At 40.1% G+C, this 17659-nt stretch overlaps 1 protein-coding gene across 10 annotated transcripts in view; it reads right to left on the bottom strand.

Moving 5' to 3' along the window:
* Positions 1–17659, bottom strand: part of FNDC3B (fibronectin type III domain containing 3B) — a 357265-nt gene that overhangs the window by 283803 nt on the left and 55803 nt on the right. For all 10 annotated transcript variants that reach the window (XM_070583136.1, XM_070583131.1, XM_008512875.2 and 7 more), the window contains exon 2: positions 5448–5586. In XM_070583136.1, the coding sequence (XP_070439237.1) occupies positions 5448–5558 (111 nt within the window). In that variant the 5' untranslated portion in view covers positions 5559–5586. The remainder of the gene's footprint in view (positions 1–5447; positions 5587–17659) is intronic.

The raw sequence follows: 17659 nt of genomic DNA, 5'->3' as shown, positions 1-17659 counted from the left end.
GCTGAAGAGTCTGACCCAAGACTGGGCTTCCAGATACTTGGTTTCCCAAATCCACTATTTGATCAGCCTCTTTCTACTTTCAACCCAGCCTGGCCTCTAAATAGGAGTCTATCATAAAAGGAGCTGTGATATCATATCATTCAGCAATAACACCTGCAGCCTCTATCTTAACTGCCAGCCTCATTCTCATTTGAATATCCTCCTTTTCCCTGGAAAAACCTCCCAAGAGCTGTTTGTTCATTTTTCTACACTATCCCGACTATAAAACTCTTTCTAGGTCCCCCTGACATGGAGGCTATGAGTAGATTTAAAGAGTAAACCTGTGTGGTGAGAGGATTTGAACTACTGAATGCAAGAAGGGAGCCGTCAGGGAAAAAGTTATTAAGAAGATATCAACCAGAACAGAAAAGGTCACTGGATTAGGAGGAGAAGCATATTTGATGTAAAAGACATGCCGATGACGAGCACCATCTGAACGTGGAAAGTTTTAACATGTTTAATGTGCTGTCTGGAAATGTGTACTCAAAAGAATGCTCCAGGAAAACTCTGGCTGTGTATTCTGTCTAGGGGAAACAAAGGCTTTCGAAAAGAAGAAACAAAAGGGCAAAAAAACTCATTTCCAATAAAATGACATGGTAAACACCGATCACCAGGAGGAGGCAGAATCGAGAGAAATGGACATGGCGGAGGCCACGTTAACCTCCTGTCTTCAGGGCAAGCTCGTTAATATGCTATCCTGACCTGACAGGAGAGGCTAGTTTTCTGCTTACATTTAAGGAGATCTACTTCATGAAGAAGAGGCATTAAGAACACTCATTAGCAATTAATATGCTGTAAGCTTAAAAGACATAAGAAATATGACACAAAATACTTGCTGGGTGCCCTCTAAGATGTGCTAAATGCTAGTCAGGACAAACAGGCACCTAACTCTATCCCACTGACCCCTCATGAATACACATATGAGAAGAGTCACCGAGAGAACACAAGAATATAAAGTGGCCTTCCACCCTCATGTAGGTTATAAGAGTCACAGATTAAATTAGCAAACCAGTAAACTCTATGTTAACACTTCTGTTCTTAACCTAACGGTTTCCTTATTTAACTAGTGACTGCTGAAATTCTTCTTCAGAGATTATTAAAATATTAAACCAACAGAAAAAGCTGGAAATTGGGCTGATGTTTACTCTTTCATGCTCAAAACTAGCCGCTACGTTTTTAAATCTCTAAGATGTGCCAAAAGTCCATAATAAAAACAGTTAAATTAATATACCATTAAGTTCTGAAAATGTCAATATAGGCACCAATATTCTGATTACTGAAGGGTATTCACTGCAATGTATACAGCCACATACAACACTCAGGTCAAAATTTGATTTTCATAACTCAACAACAGTATGCAGTTAGGCATATTAAGGGAAGCAAACTTTAGCTATGTTGATCTATTCTGAGGTAGAAGAAATTATAGTGGGAGTAGCAGAGGTACTTTATTTAGGAACAGAGTTCAAAATAAAGCTGTCCAATTTCACTCCTAGGTATATACCCAAGAGAAATGAAAACATACATCTTCACAAAATTTTGAACAAAAATGTTCATAGCAGTATTATTCATATTAGCCAGAGCAGAAATAACCCATTTATCCATCAACTGATGAATGGATAAATAAAATGTGGTATATCCATACAATGGAATATTATTTGGCAATAAAAAAAGTTTTGAAGTAATGATGCAAGCTACAACATGGATGAACCTTAAAAACGTTATGCTAAGTGAAAGAAGCCGGATACAAAAGACCACATGTTACATGATTTCATTTATACAAAATGCCCAGAATGGGCAAATTACTACAGACACAGGAAGTAGATTAGCGGTTGCCTAGCAACAGGGGGGAGAAGGGAATGGGGAGTGACTGCAACAAGGCTTCTTTTTAGGGTGATTAAAATGTTCTAAGACTAAATGTAGTCACAGTTGCATAATTCTGTGAATATAGTAAATTCCACTGAATTATATACTTTAAGTGAATTACATGCCATGGGCTATATCTCAATAAAGCTGCTAAATAAGTAAAGCTGTTAAGTTGCTTCTGTCTACATTGTGTTATTGTTGTTGTTGCTCATTTTTCGGTTGATAATATATTTTTTTAATCTTCTTTCATGGTGAAGATGGCTTTTCATTTTAAGAAAAAGAATCATCCTTTTCCTGCTACCTATATAAAATGACAAACCAAGGTTTCAAACTTAACATGACTTCAGATAATGAAAATTAACAGTGTCTCTTATTTAGAGAGCCAGAACAGAGCAGAGTCTTGCCAAGAACTCATTCTAATTAAATCCAGAAACCATCAGGACAGAAATCAGGAGGCAGAGGGCCGTGGGGACTGAAGAGCTTTCTCCTAACTGTGGTGGTTCTTTTGCATATATAGAAATGTTTAGAATGTCCTCTGCACAGCTGCCAAGTATTAAGAATGCTGTAAATATACAGCAAGGTAAGCTTCACCATACACACTCCTAACAGAAATGCAGAGGCAGAGCCCCTTGGCCAGCCGGCGGCTCTTCACAAGAGAATTTGAAAGGTGGTTCAAGAGCTGCCTCCCTTAAGATGTCACCCCCAAGGGTCTGTGGACAGTGCCTACAACGTCCATCACTGAAGTCAGCCCTGTGCCTCCAAAAGATCCTTGTCAAGACAAAAAGGTGCTGTCTCAGAAAACATTGGTATAAATAATTTTCTCTTGTGTGTCCTCTGTGTCCTGATCCTTTAACATAGGCCCCCTGAGCATCACCCCACACAGGCTCTTCAAGCGCAAGCAGCAAATACCAGCACTCAAAACTCGTGCAGTGCCAGACCCGTGGATCCTGTCTTGAATCGTCACCTTTGGTCCTTGTTCTTTTAGTGACCCCCTATCGCTCCTCTTTCCCTACCACCTCTCTGGTATTTCTCCATTGTTTTTGGTTGTGCTTGCTCCTTCGGTCTGCCTTCCCCCTGTGCCTTAGCCCAGGTTCCACACAAAGACCCTGAGGACTCAACCCAATTAACTGGGCCAAAGTTAACTGTTAGGACCCAAAGGAAAGAGCAGAGGCTTCAGAGAACGAGAGACACACAGGATGGGGATTCTGAGGGCAGAAAGAGGTAGAAAAACATCGGGCACATAGGCCACTGCCTAGGCTGAACCAGAGTCTACATCAAGGCATGATAAATCTTGGGTTGTTCCTACTGAGAGGGATATTTCAAACACAGTCTGACCATTTAACAACTGTCCCCCAAAAAGGGAAATTTAGGGTTAACGCCAACCAATAGCTTGGCTTACATAACCTATAAACATTAATGCTTCTAGCACAAACATATTTACTAATTAGGAAGATTGAAACCTTTCCTTCCAGTGAGATTCTCAGAGTAAGCATACCCCCAATCTGAGAAATCTTGATATTTGGTTATTTATAAAATAGATAAATTATAAAATAGATTAACAGATTTCCCCCCGCCTTAGCTTTACAGAAAGCTTTCCAGATGAAATAAAAATATGATTTTTATTAACTAATATGATTAAGCAGCTTCGACTTTGAGCTGAGACAGATACACAGAGTAGGCAATACCACATGGCTTTCTGAGAAAGTCCATTCTTTTCAGTCTTTGGTCATTTCTAGATGCAAAGGAGTTTACTTCTTAAGAGAAAACTGGAAAATTCTGCAACTCAGGGCTCTGAATGGTGATTTATAAACTACAAAAGGCCATTCTTTGCAAAATGAATTACAGAAATGAGGGAGGAATCATCAAACACAAAAAGGGTCCACAACAACATGGACTGCTGGCCTCAGGTGTCCTCGGGACACAGGCAAACCGCAATTAGGGAACTACACTTGGGAGACCCGAGTTGCTTTCCAAGTTCAGTCACATTTGAATGCCTTGTCCTTTTTTATCCTTCTACTTAGTGAAAGGAAGGGAGACCAAACACTGCATCTTAAAGCCATTCATGGCACTTTGAGACCCTCCATGAGTGGCTGGAGCCACAGACATGCTGGCTTGGAATCCAGTAGTGGTGGTGGAAAGGAAGTTGACTATGGCAAAGTATGGTTTCAGCAAATGTTCCTGAGATAAAGCCAACAGGACGGGCTGACAAACTGGCAGAAAGTAAGATGATACAAATGGAGACTCGAGTTGAACAGCAACGGAGGTAAGGAAGCTGAGGCTCAATTTATAGAATACTGCTTGCTGTGAAGGGGAGCAGAGACAGGAGACGGCAGCTTAAGGGGTGTCGAGTCAAGGGAGGGGGTTTTGTTTTGTTGGGTCGGGGAGAGGTGTAGCTGTTTGTGTGTTTAAGATAAAAGATACTACAGTATGTTGGTGGAAATGATCCAGTAGAGAGAGACTAAGGAGACAGGAAGGGAGGAACCGCCTTGCTGGCAAAAAGAGATGAAGTTTATTAAACGGACAAACATTTATTGAGCATCTATTAGATGTCCTCTGTTCTTAAGAGGTTTACAGTCTAACACAGGAGAAGGTAATATAAATAATTAAGCAGCAAAGTAAGATCCAATAAAGGTATATACAAACTAAAGTACTATGATGGATAAAGAGTATCAACATACTACGATAGATGGGGGGGCACATACTGATGTCAAATAAATGGCTGATTAACTTATCTGAATTACTAATCTATTGGGGATAAATATTTTTCAAGAAATTGTCCCCAATTCTACTTTTCATAAGACAAAAACTTCTACTTTTATGCTTCTAAAGAAATGCACAAAGACAAAATTATACTTTAGTACAAGACTAAGCAAACCTAGTTTTTGAAGTCAATAAAAAAATATGTCATCAGACAGAACAGTTCAGTTGCTAATAATTTTTAAAAGTTTTACTTACCATTTAAATTTTTTCCCCAAGTGCTACATGAATGAGTTCAGAAATGACTTCTCTTTTCTGTCATGTTAAGTAACTAGTGACAATGAAGTTTTACAGAAAATAAAGCAGCATCGTTTTCTGAGCAGCAGGCTCCACATTTGGAAGGACTGCCCAGGAGCCAGGGTGGGTTCACGTGGAGCTGTGGGTCTCATCAATGTCAGTCACCCCCTGTGTGAGATCAAAACCTGACCCACCTCTGTATGTCCTGCTCCGGCCAACCAGGCAAATCGGTCGAGCACAACATATGACACGAGTAAACAGTCATTTTATTCCAAAGACTTGTATATATTTTCAAAACGATTCATTTCAAAAGTCAGATTTTTTTTTTGATGTTTCAAGAATACTAACTGGATGAGGTAAGATTTGCTGTTCTCAAAAACCACAATTTCCGATATTTTTAAAAATCATAGTAATCCTACAACAAAAACACTCACCTCTATAACTACTAATGTTCAAAATGACAGATCTTTCCATCTCAAAATAAAACCATTACTGGGCTAACGTTTTCCACTGAGACACCCTGACTTAGATTTCCCTCTGACCACACCAACCTGCTGAGCGGCATCTCCATTCACCAAGTGGGGCATCATGGCTACCTCTCCGTTCAGCAGTGGTGGCAGTTCCAGAGGGATCTGGTCGGTCATCATCATGGTGACGTACATTCATGGAGAATCTCCCTCAACTGGCTTCCTGCAAAAGAATCACCACTTTTTACAAAGGACTCAGGACCACAAAAAGTCACCTGTGACAACAAGTCAGCAATTTAAGTGCACTGTCATGAGGTCATCCGAAACTCAAATTATTCCAAGCAGAGAGTGTGGTACGATTGTGTTAGGCCCTGAGGCAGGGAGAGCAAAAGGAAGGAAGCAGCCCAGACGGGAGACCACAGACCTGGGGTCTCCAGGCAGCCATGTGAACACGACCTCCCATGCCTTGATGCTGTTACTTAGTTGAAAATTTAAAAAATGTATGAATAATAGTAACTACCCTACTCCAGGGATCTTTCTGAGGATAAAATGAGACAATATTTTGAGAAGGTAAAGTGTCAAAGAAAAACTGGTGGTATCATTCTAAGGTAACTACAGAAAACAAGGAAAAAGAGAATGATCTATACAAACAGTCTTCCCCCTCATTAGGATCAAAACACTGTTCAGAGGCAGTTGATCCAAACAAGTAAACAAAGGTTAACTACCTATAGTGCAATTGCTGCAATTTCTGACCTTGCCATTAATTTGGTAATTAACCATGTTCTAATTATCTCTCTCTCATCATTTCCTTGAATTGAATTTAACCTGCTCCATATTTATATCTTTATCACTTGTGCACATCTTGAGAGAGTACCAACGGCACCTTGTGCAGAATCGGGATGAAAGGCAGATTCCACTGTTTTCACAGAATACATGACTTTCATGCACGTTCAAAACAACACAAAGCTCACTTTCGTTCCATAACGGTACTTGCCACCAATATCTTAATTTTCAGTATTCACAGCAGGAAAATAATAAATTCCTATTCAGAATTATAACTTGTTCTTTAAGAAATATTTACATATCCTTCACTTATGCCTAAAATTTATGCCACAAAAAGTTTAACAGCACAAAGAATAAGCAAATACACACATGCACACTACTTTAGGTCAGTTCAGAAACAAATCACTGTATGGGTCAGTTAAATTTATCATTCATAGTAAAATCCCCCAAAATTTCCAATTCAAGGGTAATCGGTCAATGAATCCTTTAATACGCCATATCCAAATCAGGCAAAACACGGAGGCAAACCCTTTAACGTCTCAACCCTTTGTCTCAAATTTATCTCACAAAAGTGTGGCAGAAATAAAATATTTCTTCTCGTTCTTAAACACCTCCGTTCTGAACATTAAATAAACCTCCCTCCCCGCAGATCTCACCCAAAAGAAACTCCTTCCCTGGAAGTATTAAATGATGCATAAAAGCCACCCAAGAGATTGTAAACTTTTTTATTTTAAATAAGTAAAATTTTACACTATTCATTATAACCCCATTTGGAGAAACTAATTATTTTAAGCACCAAACGACGAAGTCTTGTCCCAACTAGGGAAGCACTTTCCATAATAACAGGTCTTATAATTCAGTGTTAATAGTACCATCATGCTGTTTTATGAGGCAATTACTCTGTTCCTAAGCAAATAAAGTACAAAACCCAAAGCCCAATAGTTTATTCTGAAGTAGGAAACAGATTCTCCCACGATAAAATTAACTAAGATGATTCCATTGACACTATCATAACATCGCTGTTTAGAGGAGGTTAAACAAGGAAGTACTGATGTCCATTTCAATTTTATTTCTAATACACATAATCCTACTATAGTGCATCAGGAAAGAATAGCTGGCTTTCCTCAGATTGATGATATTACACAAGCTTATTTCTTAAAAGCACAATGTTTTATTTAATGTTTCTTCAAAATGGCAGGTTGAATAAACAGGGCAGTAATTTACATTAGGGGTCTAAAGATAAAACATCTAGGGGTGACAAAGCACCCCATGCTCACTTCCACCTTTTCCTCACTCCTCCCCAAAGAAGAGTTCCAAGGCACTTGCTGGTGAGGTGATGGTGCCACTTGTGGCTCTGTCTTCTCTTCTCTCCTGAGACAGTGGGCGCCTCTCCCACAGGGGACAGTCCTGGTCGTCCCACAGACAAGCCTAAGGATAGAACCCGCTCTCTCTTTTTTCACCCAATAAGGCAGCAGGAGTAAACTGACTTCAGGGCCTGCCCCTAGGTCCTTTCCGCCTCTAGGTCCTTCTACGAGGCCAGAGTACAGTAAATAATGATACAGGTTTGGGAGGTGGGCAGGGGGCGAGACGGAGGCCCTTAGTCAGGACCTGCTTTGGGCTGAAGCTTTTCATGTTCCACATGGTCCAACCCTCAGAGCTACGTGAAGTTTTCAACATTGGGGTTTGAAACTAAATCCGATTATCAGTACTATTTTGTTCCTATGTGTCATTGTTTCTTGTGTGTGTTGGGGGAAGGGAGGGCAAGCACTGCTGGAGAAGATCATTGTGATCTTGGGTAGAATCCGAGCATTTCTGGTCCCCTGTCCCTAAAACCACAGAATGTCTCAACACCCACATTAGGTCTAATACTGACAATTCCAATTTAAGAGACCTTCTGGTTGGCGTCGTATTCGACAATAAGACCTGCTACCAACCAGACACAGCAATCCAGCCCTGCTGGGAGCACCTTTCAGCACAGGCGTCAAGTCCAAATTAGAGAGTTAAACTCCAGGTTATGCGAGAGTGGGATAAGAGGACAGGCTCCCAGACCCACAAAGGTCTTACAGACGTTGGACGGGAGAGTACAGGGACCCAAACAGGGTTGCAAAAACCCCCAAAGAAACCAAGTCCACTGGCACAAAGAGATATCTGTATTCGCTTTTGAAAACTATAAGGAAACTTTGGGTAATGCAGCTATTCCATAAAGAAAAAAGTGCTTGAATCCTATTCTTTTTTTCCTACTAGATGATGGATTATCCACCTCACAGATATGCAGTGGTTACTGCAGATTACTTGGAGGGGAGCAAGGGAGGAGGACACGGGGGAACAGTACGTACGAAAAAGTCAGCTATACGTAGACCGCAGGCACACAGTGGGACCTGATAAACATCACACACTCCTAATGCCAACGACCACACCTTTAACCATGGAGAAAAAGGGAAGAATGAATAAAGTGAATAAAAGCCACTGTGAACCTTGCCAGAGAGTCTCACTTCTCATAACCAAAGTTGTTGCTCCTCTGTTCCCTAGGCCACCAGCCTGCTAAAATCCAAAGCCTGTTTTCTAATCCCTCAGTGCTTCACCAAAGGGAAACTAGACTGTATTCTGACTGGAATACAGGGGAAGAGATTCACCTGGATGGGGTGGTACACGCAGCCAACAGGGCTTAAATGCCCATTTCTGTGCTGCACGCACATACAGAGGATACTCCTAGCTGCCTGGAATGCCAGTGACATATAGAAAAAGCAGTAGTTTATCTCTAGGCAAGATAATGCCCAGCTATTTAACACGGCCACTGCTTGCCAACCTGTCCTTAAATTATCACGGAAAAAGAATTTAGTGCCACGGACTGTAAAAAGGACAAGAGAAAAGGCAAGAAGGAGAATTACAAAAGAAAACCACAGATGCAAGACATAAGACTTAGGATACATACTTGTATCTTTTTGGTTATTCCTAGTGAAGAGGAGGGAAAAAGTAACAAGTTTTCCAAATACCAATGGAAAGTCAAATATTCAGTTTACAGACAGGGAAAACCACTCCGCCCTAACCGCTGACACTGAAATAAGGTTAAGCGGGGCCAGGAGCCTTGGGAAGGTGTGCCATGCATCAACCATTTAATGGTGACAGCTCTCCAAAAAGTGAGGCTCCTCTGTTTTGACTGGTAACCCAGACAAAACTACACAGGCACTCAATGTCAACAGGTGTGCCTCAACCCCACCGCTTTGAAGAGACCCAGAGCACGTGACATACCTAAGAAAGCCAACAAAACTTTTTAAATGGAATTAAAAGATGGAGCAATGAATGTGGAAGGCTTACTATCCAGTTAACTTTAAGGATCAAAAACTTACTTTATTTGTAGTGATTGTGGATGGAAATTACCCATTTTCTTACTTCCTTATAGAGAAGGCTGGCCACAACTTTATTTTGTCTTAGGGATGTAGGGTCACTGTTTACAACAATGCCATGTTCAGTCACGAGGTAACGTACTAGAGAGTTATTGAAGCATTTTGACCTTACATATCCAGAGAAATTCACCGCAACTTCGAGTTTTTAGGTTCAATTTGTGGGGTTTTTTTCTCTGTTCCTCATTCAACAGTACCACAAACCAAACACACTCCCACAAATCTAAGGGCTATATCCTAAATTTGCTGTCTTACGTCTCCCTGGGGCTGGGAAGCCAGATTGTTAGTGATACACACAGAGAGAGAGAGGGACAGTCTCTGTGGGGTCTCAGAAGCTCCCGCCTGTCCCTTGCACCATCTTCGTTGACCACTTGTTGACTGTCAGTTCTGAGGGAAGCCGAGTGGGCCCGATGTGGAATCTCTGGATAACTGAGCTGTAACTGTTTTTCATTCCGTCAGAAAGCCTCATGAGAAATCACCCTGACAAAACACTCATTTTCCAGGTCTTGGTTCCTTCACCCCTAGACAGATGTGTCTCTGAGCCGGCCAAATCTATCACAGAACTCCCGCGTTTCACTCAAGGCTGTACCACATCCACACTGTCCCCCTCACACACAACAGAGTTCTTGCAATGAATGCATTCTTTAGACCACTCCTCTTTACAAATGAAGAACAACTGTGTTGCAAAACTAATCAGAATAAACAAATAGACAATAGATGATCTCTACTACAATGCTTTTTTCTAACCCTCTGAACTTTTTTTTCCCCACACAGAGCTCCAAGATTTCACTCCTATTCCTCATTTTGTTCTTACCCATACCTCCATTTCAAAGAATTTGGTAACAACCACAGGCCGTCACAACCTCTCCCCCTAACCACACATCCTAACACTGAAACCACAAGTGCTTCATGCACAGTCAGTTCCATTCTTTTGGTTGACAGGGAGAGGATGCCACGTGAGCACTGTGGTTAACTTCCCTCTCCCCTAAGAGGGCAAGCCGTTTATTATGTCTGTTACCTGCTAGGAAGGCCCAACATTACCAAGAACTCCTGCGCTAATGCAGTGGGGGCTGGGCACTCTGAAAAACCGAACGGACAGATCCTCACTGTTAGTAAGACATTTAACTCTGTCCAAATAAACCCCCAAAGCCTCTACAGAACACCTCATTCTAAAAGACTATTACAAAGGGTCTTCAGTTTTTACATTACTCTAGGCTACTGGCTCATTAATTTTTCCTCTTATTTTGCTTCCCCCACTCCAAGTCTAAAAAGGTTTGCCATGGTATTTTGGCCCCAGCCTATACTAAGAAACATACTGGCCAATTTTGTGAAAAACCTGATTCTCAGGAGAGAACCGCAGATCCATTTCCAAAGGCCAGAGAAAGCAATTATATATTAGGAAGAGTTTCTAACTCGAAGAAACCAAAGCCCTAATCACTGGTGGGAGAGTTTTAAGTCTGTGAACCTGGCCTTCAAATTAGTAACAAAATGTCCTGGTCCTCACTCCGTGGGCCGATGACCCAAACTTCCTTACATTAATTCAAGATGTGAGTTAAGAGTACAGTACGCAAATTAGTTTCAGATGACAAGAGAAAAAGAAACGTAACAGCAGAAGGAACAAAGTCTAACCATCAGAGCCAAATGAGCCGGCCCGGCTGGACGCAGAGCTCTGGAGCGGCGCTGAGGCTCAGGCTCCCAGGCTCACTTCCCTACACCCTGATGGGGCTTTTGATTGCCTTCTAAACTATCCCAGGGAAGTGTTTAAAAAGTAAATGCCAACATTAAGTAATGCAATATTAAGTAATACTAAGAAAGCACTTGTATGTCAATTATACCTCAATATAAAAAAAATGAACATGATCAGTTTTTACTTTTTGCTTTCATTCTGCAATTCAAAATGCCCTTTCAGAAACCAAATGGGTTTGATGAACAGGAAATGGATGGAAATCCACCAACTACAGAGACGTATATAGCAATGAAGTAAAAAATCTAATAAATAATCTTCAGAATTCATACCACTCAAATGAACTGCAATTCCATAAAGCTGTATCTTTTCCAATAAAATGTACATTAACCAATCACTTTCACATAATCTAAAGAGCATGTAAACATTTTGCTTACTACCTGCTCTTCCTTCAGTCTGAGAAAAATATTGTCGTGAGCACATTAGTAAAATCATAGCTTGATTCAGATTTCAAAAAAGTGTCCGTTTCAACTAAAAGATACCAATTGACTTCTAATAGTGAGAATGTATTGTGGGCCAGGTTTCAGAAAATCGTCACCAACATATTAGAAAAATGTTCTGGCCATTCGTATAATGGCAATAAACAAACTCCACCCCCCACCCCATTCAATAAGGTGAGAAAAACAACATCAGTAGTCAAAATGACAATTTGATAGACTTTAACCGAATCACAGGAAACAGGAGTTGTTTTGCGGTGCCGTGTCTGAGGCAGCAAGATTTGAGAGGTTACTAAGAAACTACGGTATTCTCTTTTCAAACAATATAACTATCAAACAGTTAATGTTTTGTGAGTGATAAGTTTCTAAAGGGGTTCCAATATAAAACCTAAGCCTAATAAAAATTTATTACGACAAACATTTGTGCAGCTGATTTATACTTGTTTGTGCCATGGCTGTAGCAAAAAAAGAAAAATCTGAAACAGTCAAAATTTGACAGAGAATCATATAGAACAGAAAAAAGAAAGAAAAACTGCTTTCACGCACCCAGCCCCCATACAGGTGGCCTTTATGTATATATGCCCTCAGTCACAAGGACTGACAACTTCCTAATGTGTGGTCTTCCCTTCTAAGCTCTGTTAGCAAGCTTTAGAAAGACAAAGAGGAAAGGAGGGAAAGAGATGGAGAAAGAGAAGAAAAAAAGAAAACAGTTAGTGGAATGTCAAAGTATCATCACTATTTTATTTTCCTCACCAGAAAAACCTCTCTCCTTCCTGCCCCATGCCAGTTTTGAAAGGTAAACCCCTTATGTCAAGACCTAGAAACTCTTAAAACAGTTCCAGCCTTCAGAGCAAAACCAGAAACAGCTTTCTGATAATAACGATGGAAACACCAACAGCATCAAGAGAAAGAAAAAAAGGATTAAAATAAAATAAAAACACTGCACTCTTCTTTACCTCGGAAACTGAGAAAAACCTGCTCATCCATCAACACACACCTGCCTGTCTTCACCACCCCCGCCCCCCGAAGCCGGAAGAGCAGGGCTTCCCCTCCTCCTGCAAACACCGCTAACCCAGTGCCTGTGGCCCTGGCTCTCAACGTGTGGAATTAGCACGTGGCCATTTATGAAGCTGATGTGGGGCACTGCCATTGGACGTGAAAAAGCTGGGGGTGGTTTCAGTGCTTTTCCTTGCACTCATCTCTCCAGTACACTTTGGGAAACCACGAGGAAAGGTACTTGGTTCAGGCAAACACTCTCCTTCGCTTTTCTGAAAATCAAGTTAAATTGTGCAAAAAAAGGATATTAAGCAGGAGTAAGGATTTTTATTAGAAGTTTTCACAGCCCCTCCACTCAAAACAGCTCTAAGGACCAGTATGTTATGGGTTAAAAAAAAAAAAAAAAAGCACTATAGTAGAGACTTCAGGACTGGTATTGGAAAATCGGAGTTCTAATCCGGGGTTTGCCAATCATTAGCTCTGAACCTGAGAACTTAACTTCTTCTTCAACAAATGACAAGGTTATAGATTAGCCTTTAAGGTTCCTTTCTGCTCTGAACAGACTGTTTCAAACACCAAGGCCTCCCCTGCTTGCCTAGTACAGATTAAACTAAAGCTAAAAACAGGTTTCTTCAAACTCTAAAAACCTGTTCATTTCTCTTACTTGTAGGAGTAAACCTGAGCCTTCTGCATAAGAGAGGGCAAGAATCTAAGTCAAACGTTGAAAAAAGAATATATTGAACAAATAGTGATGGTAATCGCGGTGTTTTTATGCCAATGAAATCTAATTTTACAGCTGAGTTCTACACAGCTGTGACGGAGGACTCTTGCCACGGCTTGCCACTTGAATGAAAGGAGGAGCGGTGTAACTGCTCACGCAGAAAAACCTCTCGAGACATGAGCAGGACCTGCAGGTATGCAGCCAGCTGGTTGGTTGAGGCACAAATAGTCTGGAATTTGTCTTCTTGTCTGATACGGGTTCATTACTGAAGTTAAATCACAGCTGTCTGAAAAAGTTCTTAACCTTAAAAACATTCTTGCTTTTTGCATCCAATTAGAAACATAGGAGATTTAGGTGGCAATGTTGAATCCACAGAGAAATCCTCTGAAACGGAGTTTTTTAGATTAGAACCACCACCACCACTCTGGATTAAAATAAATAATGATAAACGGTTCAAGCAATAAATAAAAAAGAATTGTGAAAAAAAAAAAAAAAGAAAAAGAATTGTGCTCCAGAGAGCAAGGAGGGACGCCAAGCAGTCTTATGCACAGGCCCTGCCTTCAAGAATACATGGATGCTTTTTTCTTTTTAATTTGGCTTTGCTTAAATGGCAAAGCATAGTCATGTCTGAACTCAAAACTACTCTATCAGGAAGGCACTATTTGCTGACAGAGAAAAAAAATCTACGTATCTAAGGTTGATATGTAAACATTATATGTAATCTGAGGCTGCTTACATAACTCCATGAATATACAGAGGTCGCTTCCATAGCCCCCCAATATGCCCCAAATCTTTAAGGAAACATAAAAACTAAAGGAAAAAAATTACATCACTGTATATACACAATATCTGGACCTCAGATCCACATCCACACACAAATAACAGCTCAGTTCTGCAAATATTAATAAAAGGGAGAATGGGTCCATCTACAAAAAAAGTTTACTAACCAAGGGTTTGTTTGCTTTGTTTGTTGTTTTTAAATGGTGTTTAGGGGCTGGCCCAGTGGCATGGTGATTAAGGTCGCATGCTCTGCTCCGGCAGCCCAGGGTTCGCAGGTTCAGATCCCAGGGCAGACCTACACATTTCTCATCGAGCCATGCTGTGGCAGCATCCCACATACAAAACAGAGGAGGACTGTCACAGATGTTAGCTCAGTGACAATCTTCCTCACCAAAAAAAAAAAAAAGTGTTTAAGTTTGCAGACATAATTAGATATTTTTAACAGAACATCTAGACTCCAGTACCCTTGGCACAATAAATCTCTCATCCCTTGCTGACATCCCAAGGATGACAGTCTAGCATTTACAAGGAAACATTCCAAAGCTATGAGCCCTTATTTTCACACATATCCAAGCTAACTTTGCCACATACTTTATCTGAGGGTGAGAATAACTGAAAATACTATTTCAGTGAAATTTGGACTTTCATGGCTGTTTCTTTATATCCTTCTATAGGATGTTGAGAGAAAAGTCTAGAAAACTATAATCCAAGAATGGAAAAGGTCACTTCTAAAGCTCCCTCCAGGTCTAGGACCTCCTACCTCCCCACCAATCTAGCTTCAAGCTGCCTGGGAAGGTGGTAGGAGAAGAGATGGGAAGTCAGAAGATGTGCCTCCCTTCCTAATACCAGAAGCTCGCTCCTTCCCCAGCCCTCGGCACTACCACCTTCCCAGGACCCCCCCAGCACTCTGACTGCTCCTACTGCTTTTCAGGGCTGTGGTCCCAGGTGTTCCTGCATAGGCTCTCTGCGTCTCAGCTTCTTTGTATGTAATACTGGTGCTTTAACATGACTTCGAGATTCCCCTTTAACAAAATCCAAAATGTATTTCATCATTCTGTTTTTAGAGCTCTATTATGAATTAAACTCACATTTGTGCAACCACTTGGGTACCTAACAGCCACGCATAACACCCTTTATTTAGGGGGAAAAATGTGTTGCAAGCACTAAACGACTGCTTTCTGAGAAAGGTTTGGAGGAAGAACTCCGAAGCTGTTACTTCAGCCTGGTGGGGCAAAGGCACGTTGAAGTATTTGCACACTAATTCTTATCTAGCCTCCAACATCCATGTGAAGTAGGTGGTGTTCCCCTTTTAAAGATGTAGCAACTAAGACTGAGAAAGGTTAAGTAATCTGCCCAAGAAGACTCAGATAGAAAGCGATGATAAGACGACAATGCTCTCTTAGCGAGCTGATTATACCGTCTAAGAATCTGGCAACAAAACAGAAGTGGGAGAGCTGATGAAAAATTCATAGGTTAGTGAGTTTCAAAAATTAGATAAAACACGCGCATAGCACAAAATTCAAAAGGTAACTTTCAAAGACAACCAACAAAAGCACATTTCCCTCGCATCCAATCCCCAGTTCCCCTACACAAAGGCAGCAGCTGTGAGTTTTGGGTACATCCTTACCAAGATACAGAGGTAAGGATTTTTAAAACACTTTTCAAAGTAGCTTCAGGAAGGTTAAGCAAATCCACTGTATCATCATGTGGTCTACATGGTTAAAAATTAGGGAGAAAAAAAATCCAGCAGAAACCAAATTATAAACTACTAAAGTTATGAACGCCATGGTGATTTTTAATGAGATGTGATTAAACACAAAAGCAAAATTCCTTCACAAAGGAGGGCAGTTTAGTAAGCTAAAGTGACTGTTAGAACAAGGTCTTGGTACAAAAGGTTTCAAGAGTCTATGATTTTCAATATCCCAAAAGAACTTAGCTGAAAGGTACCTTCTAAAACAGCACCAAACAAGAGGACATGAACAAAGAGAATCATCCATTGTTTTACCAAATATTTATCAGGCACCCACTACATGCCAGGCACTGGACTAGGATTCTAGGATTCTAGAAATAGAGGCATGAGGTTAAACAGCATTCCAGTGGAATGTTATACTTGATAACTAAAACCAAATCCACACTGGACACTTCTGATGAAACCAACCAAAGTCAACAGACCTCCACGCTCTATGAAACCTTTCATCTGAGATAAGCCCCAAAGTCTAAATTTGGTTTCCCAGCTGTGGCCTCTTTTCTAGTCTTAAGTGTTCCAGAAGATGAATCTGTCTTCAAAACCTGCCCCTGCCTCAATCTTCATTTCTGATTAGTCAGGAGGATACTAAAATTATTTCTTTAATTAGCTCATATAGAATTCAATCATGTTTATTTTACAAACTCAGTTTTGTTTAACTGATAGATGTTATAAAACAGTCATCATAAGGAAAATAATCTGTATTATTATGAACCACTGATGTTTTATCCGATTTATACTTAAATACGTATTTCAAAGATTTCTGACATTTCACTACTAATTAGAGATGTTGGTTCAACCATTTTTTTCAAAAGATTATCTGATTCTTTCCTCCACCCCACTAGGGGAGGGAGGTGGGAATCAATGAGAATAGTATATGATACACTGAAAATAAGTGTATAATAAGCATGTTTTTTAAAAACAAGTTATTTCTTGAAGAATCATTACAATTGATGACATCCTCATAAGCAGCTTTGTTATTTCACTTAATGTGAGTGACACAAAGCAAATACCAGGTGTTCCTTAGAACTTATAAGGTACTGAAACAGAAAATTCACATGAAATGACACTTACAAGGAAACAAATAGGTGCAGTGACGCATCATGTAATGGGGCCATTTATTCCCTATTTCAGAGGAGCCCATTACGATAAAATTGTAGTATGAGATATGTATGCAATCAAACCACTAATTCAGACTCACATTTTTGAAAACACAAAAATATAGAATTCTTTAGAAAAAACATTCTCTTTCAAGAAAAAAAAAAATTCACATACCATGGAGCATTAAGGAGATGTTTTAATGAAAGAAACTGCTAATTGGTGTATACATGGTTGATATGCAGATACATGAATCAAAATGTTTGAAAGCATGCTGCTTGCCTATATTCTAAACACTCCCTGTGAATAACGATGACATCACTAATTACATTAATATAATTTGTTAGGAAAATGTAAGGGGGCTGAATTCATTTATTTAATGAATACTTACTTAGGTTCTGCTCTGTACAAGACACTCTTTTGTGCTGAAATCATACAAATTCTAAATTTAAGGAGTCCATTAACAGCTTTAAAATCTTTCCAAAAAATAATTTTAAAATTCAACTCCGATACGAAAGGCACGTTCTACAATTCATTCCTATTTCTCCTTGTGTGAAAGGTACAAAAAAGATTTTCATTTAATGTGACTGAA

This window comes from Equus przewalskii, chromosome 18, assembly GCF_037783145.1.
Source record: "Equus przewalskii isolate Varuska chromosome 18, EquPr2, whole genome shotgun sequence".
Classification (NCBI taxonomy): Eukaryota; Metazoa; Chordata; class Mammalia; order Perissodactyla; family Equidae; genus Equus; species Equus przewalskii.
Note: the sequence above shows the minus strand (reverse complement) of the source record. Positions and strands in the feature narration are given on the sequence as shown.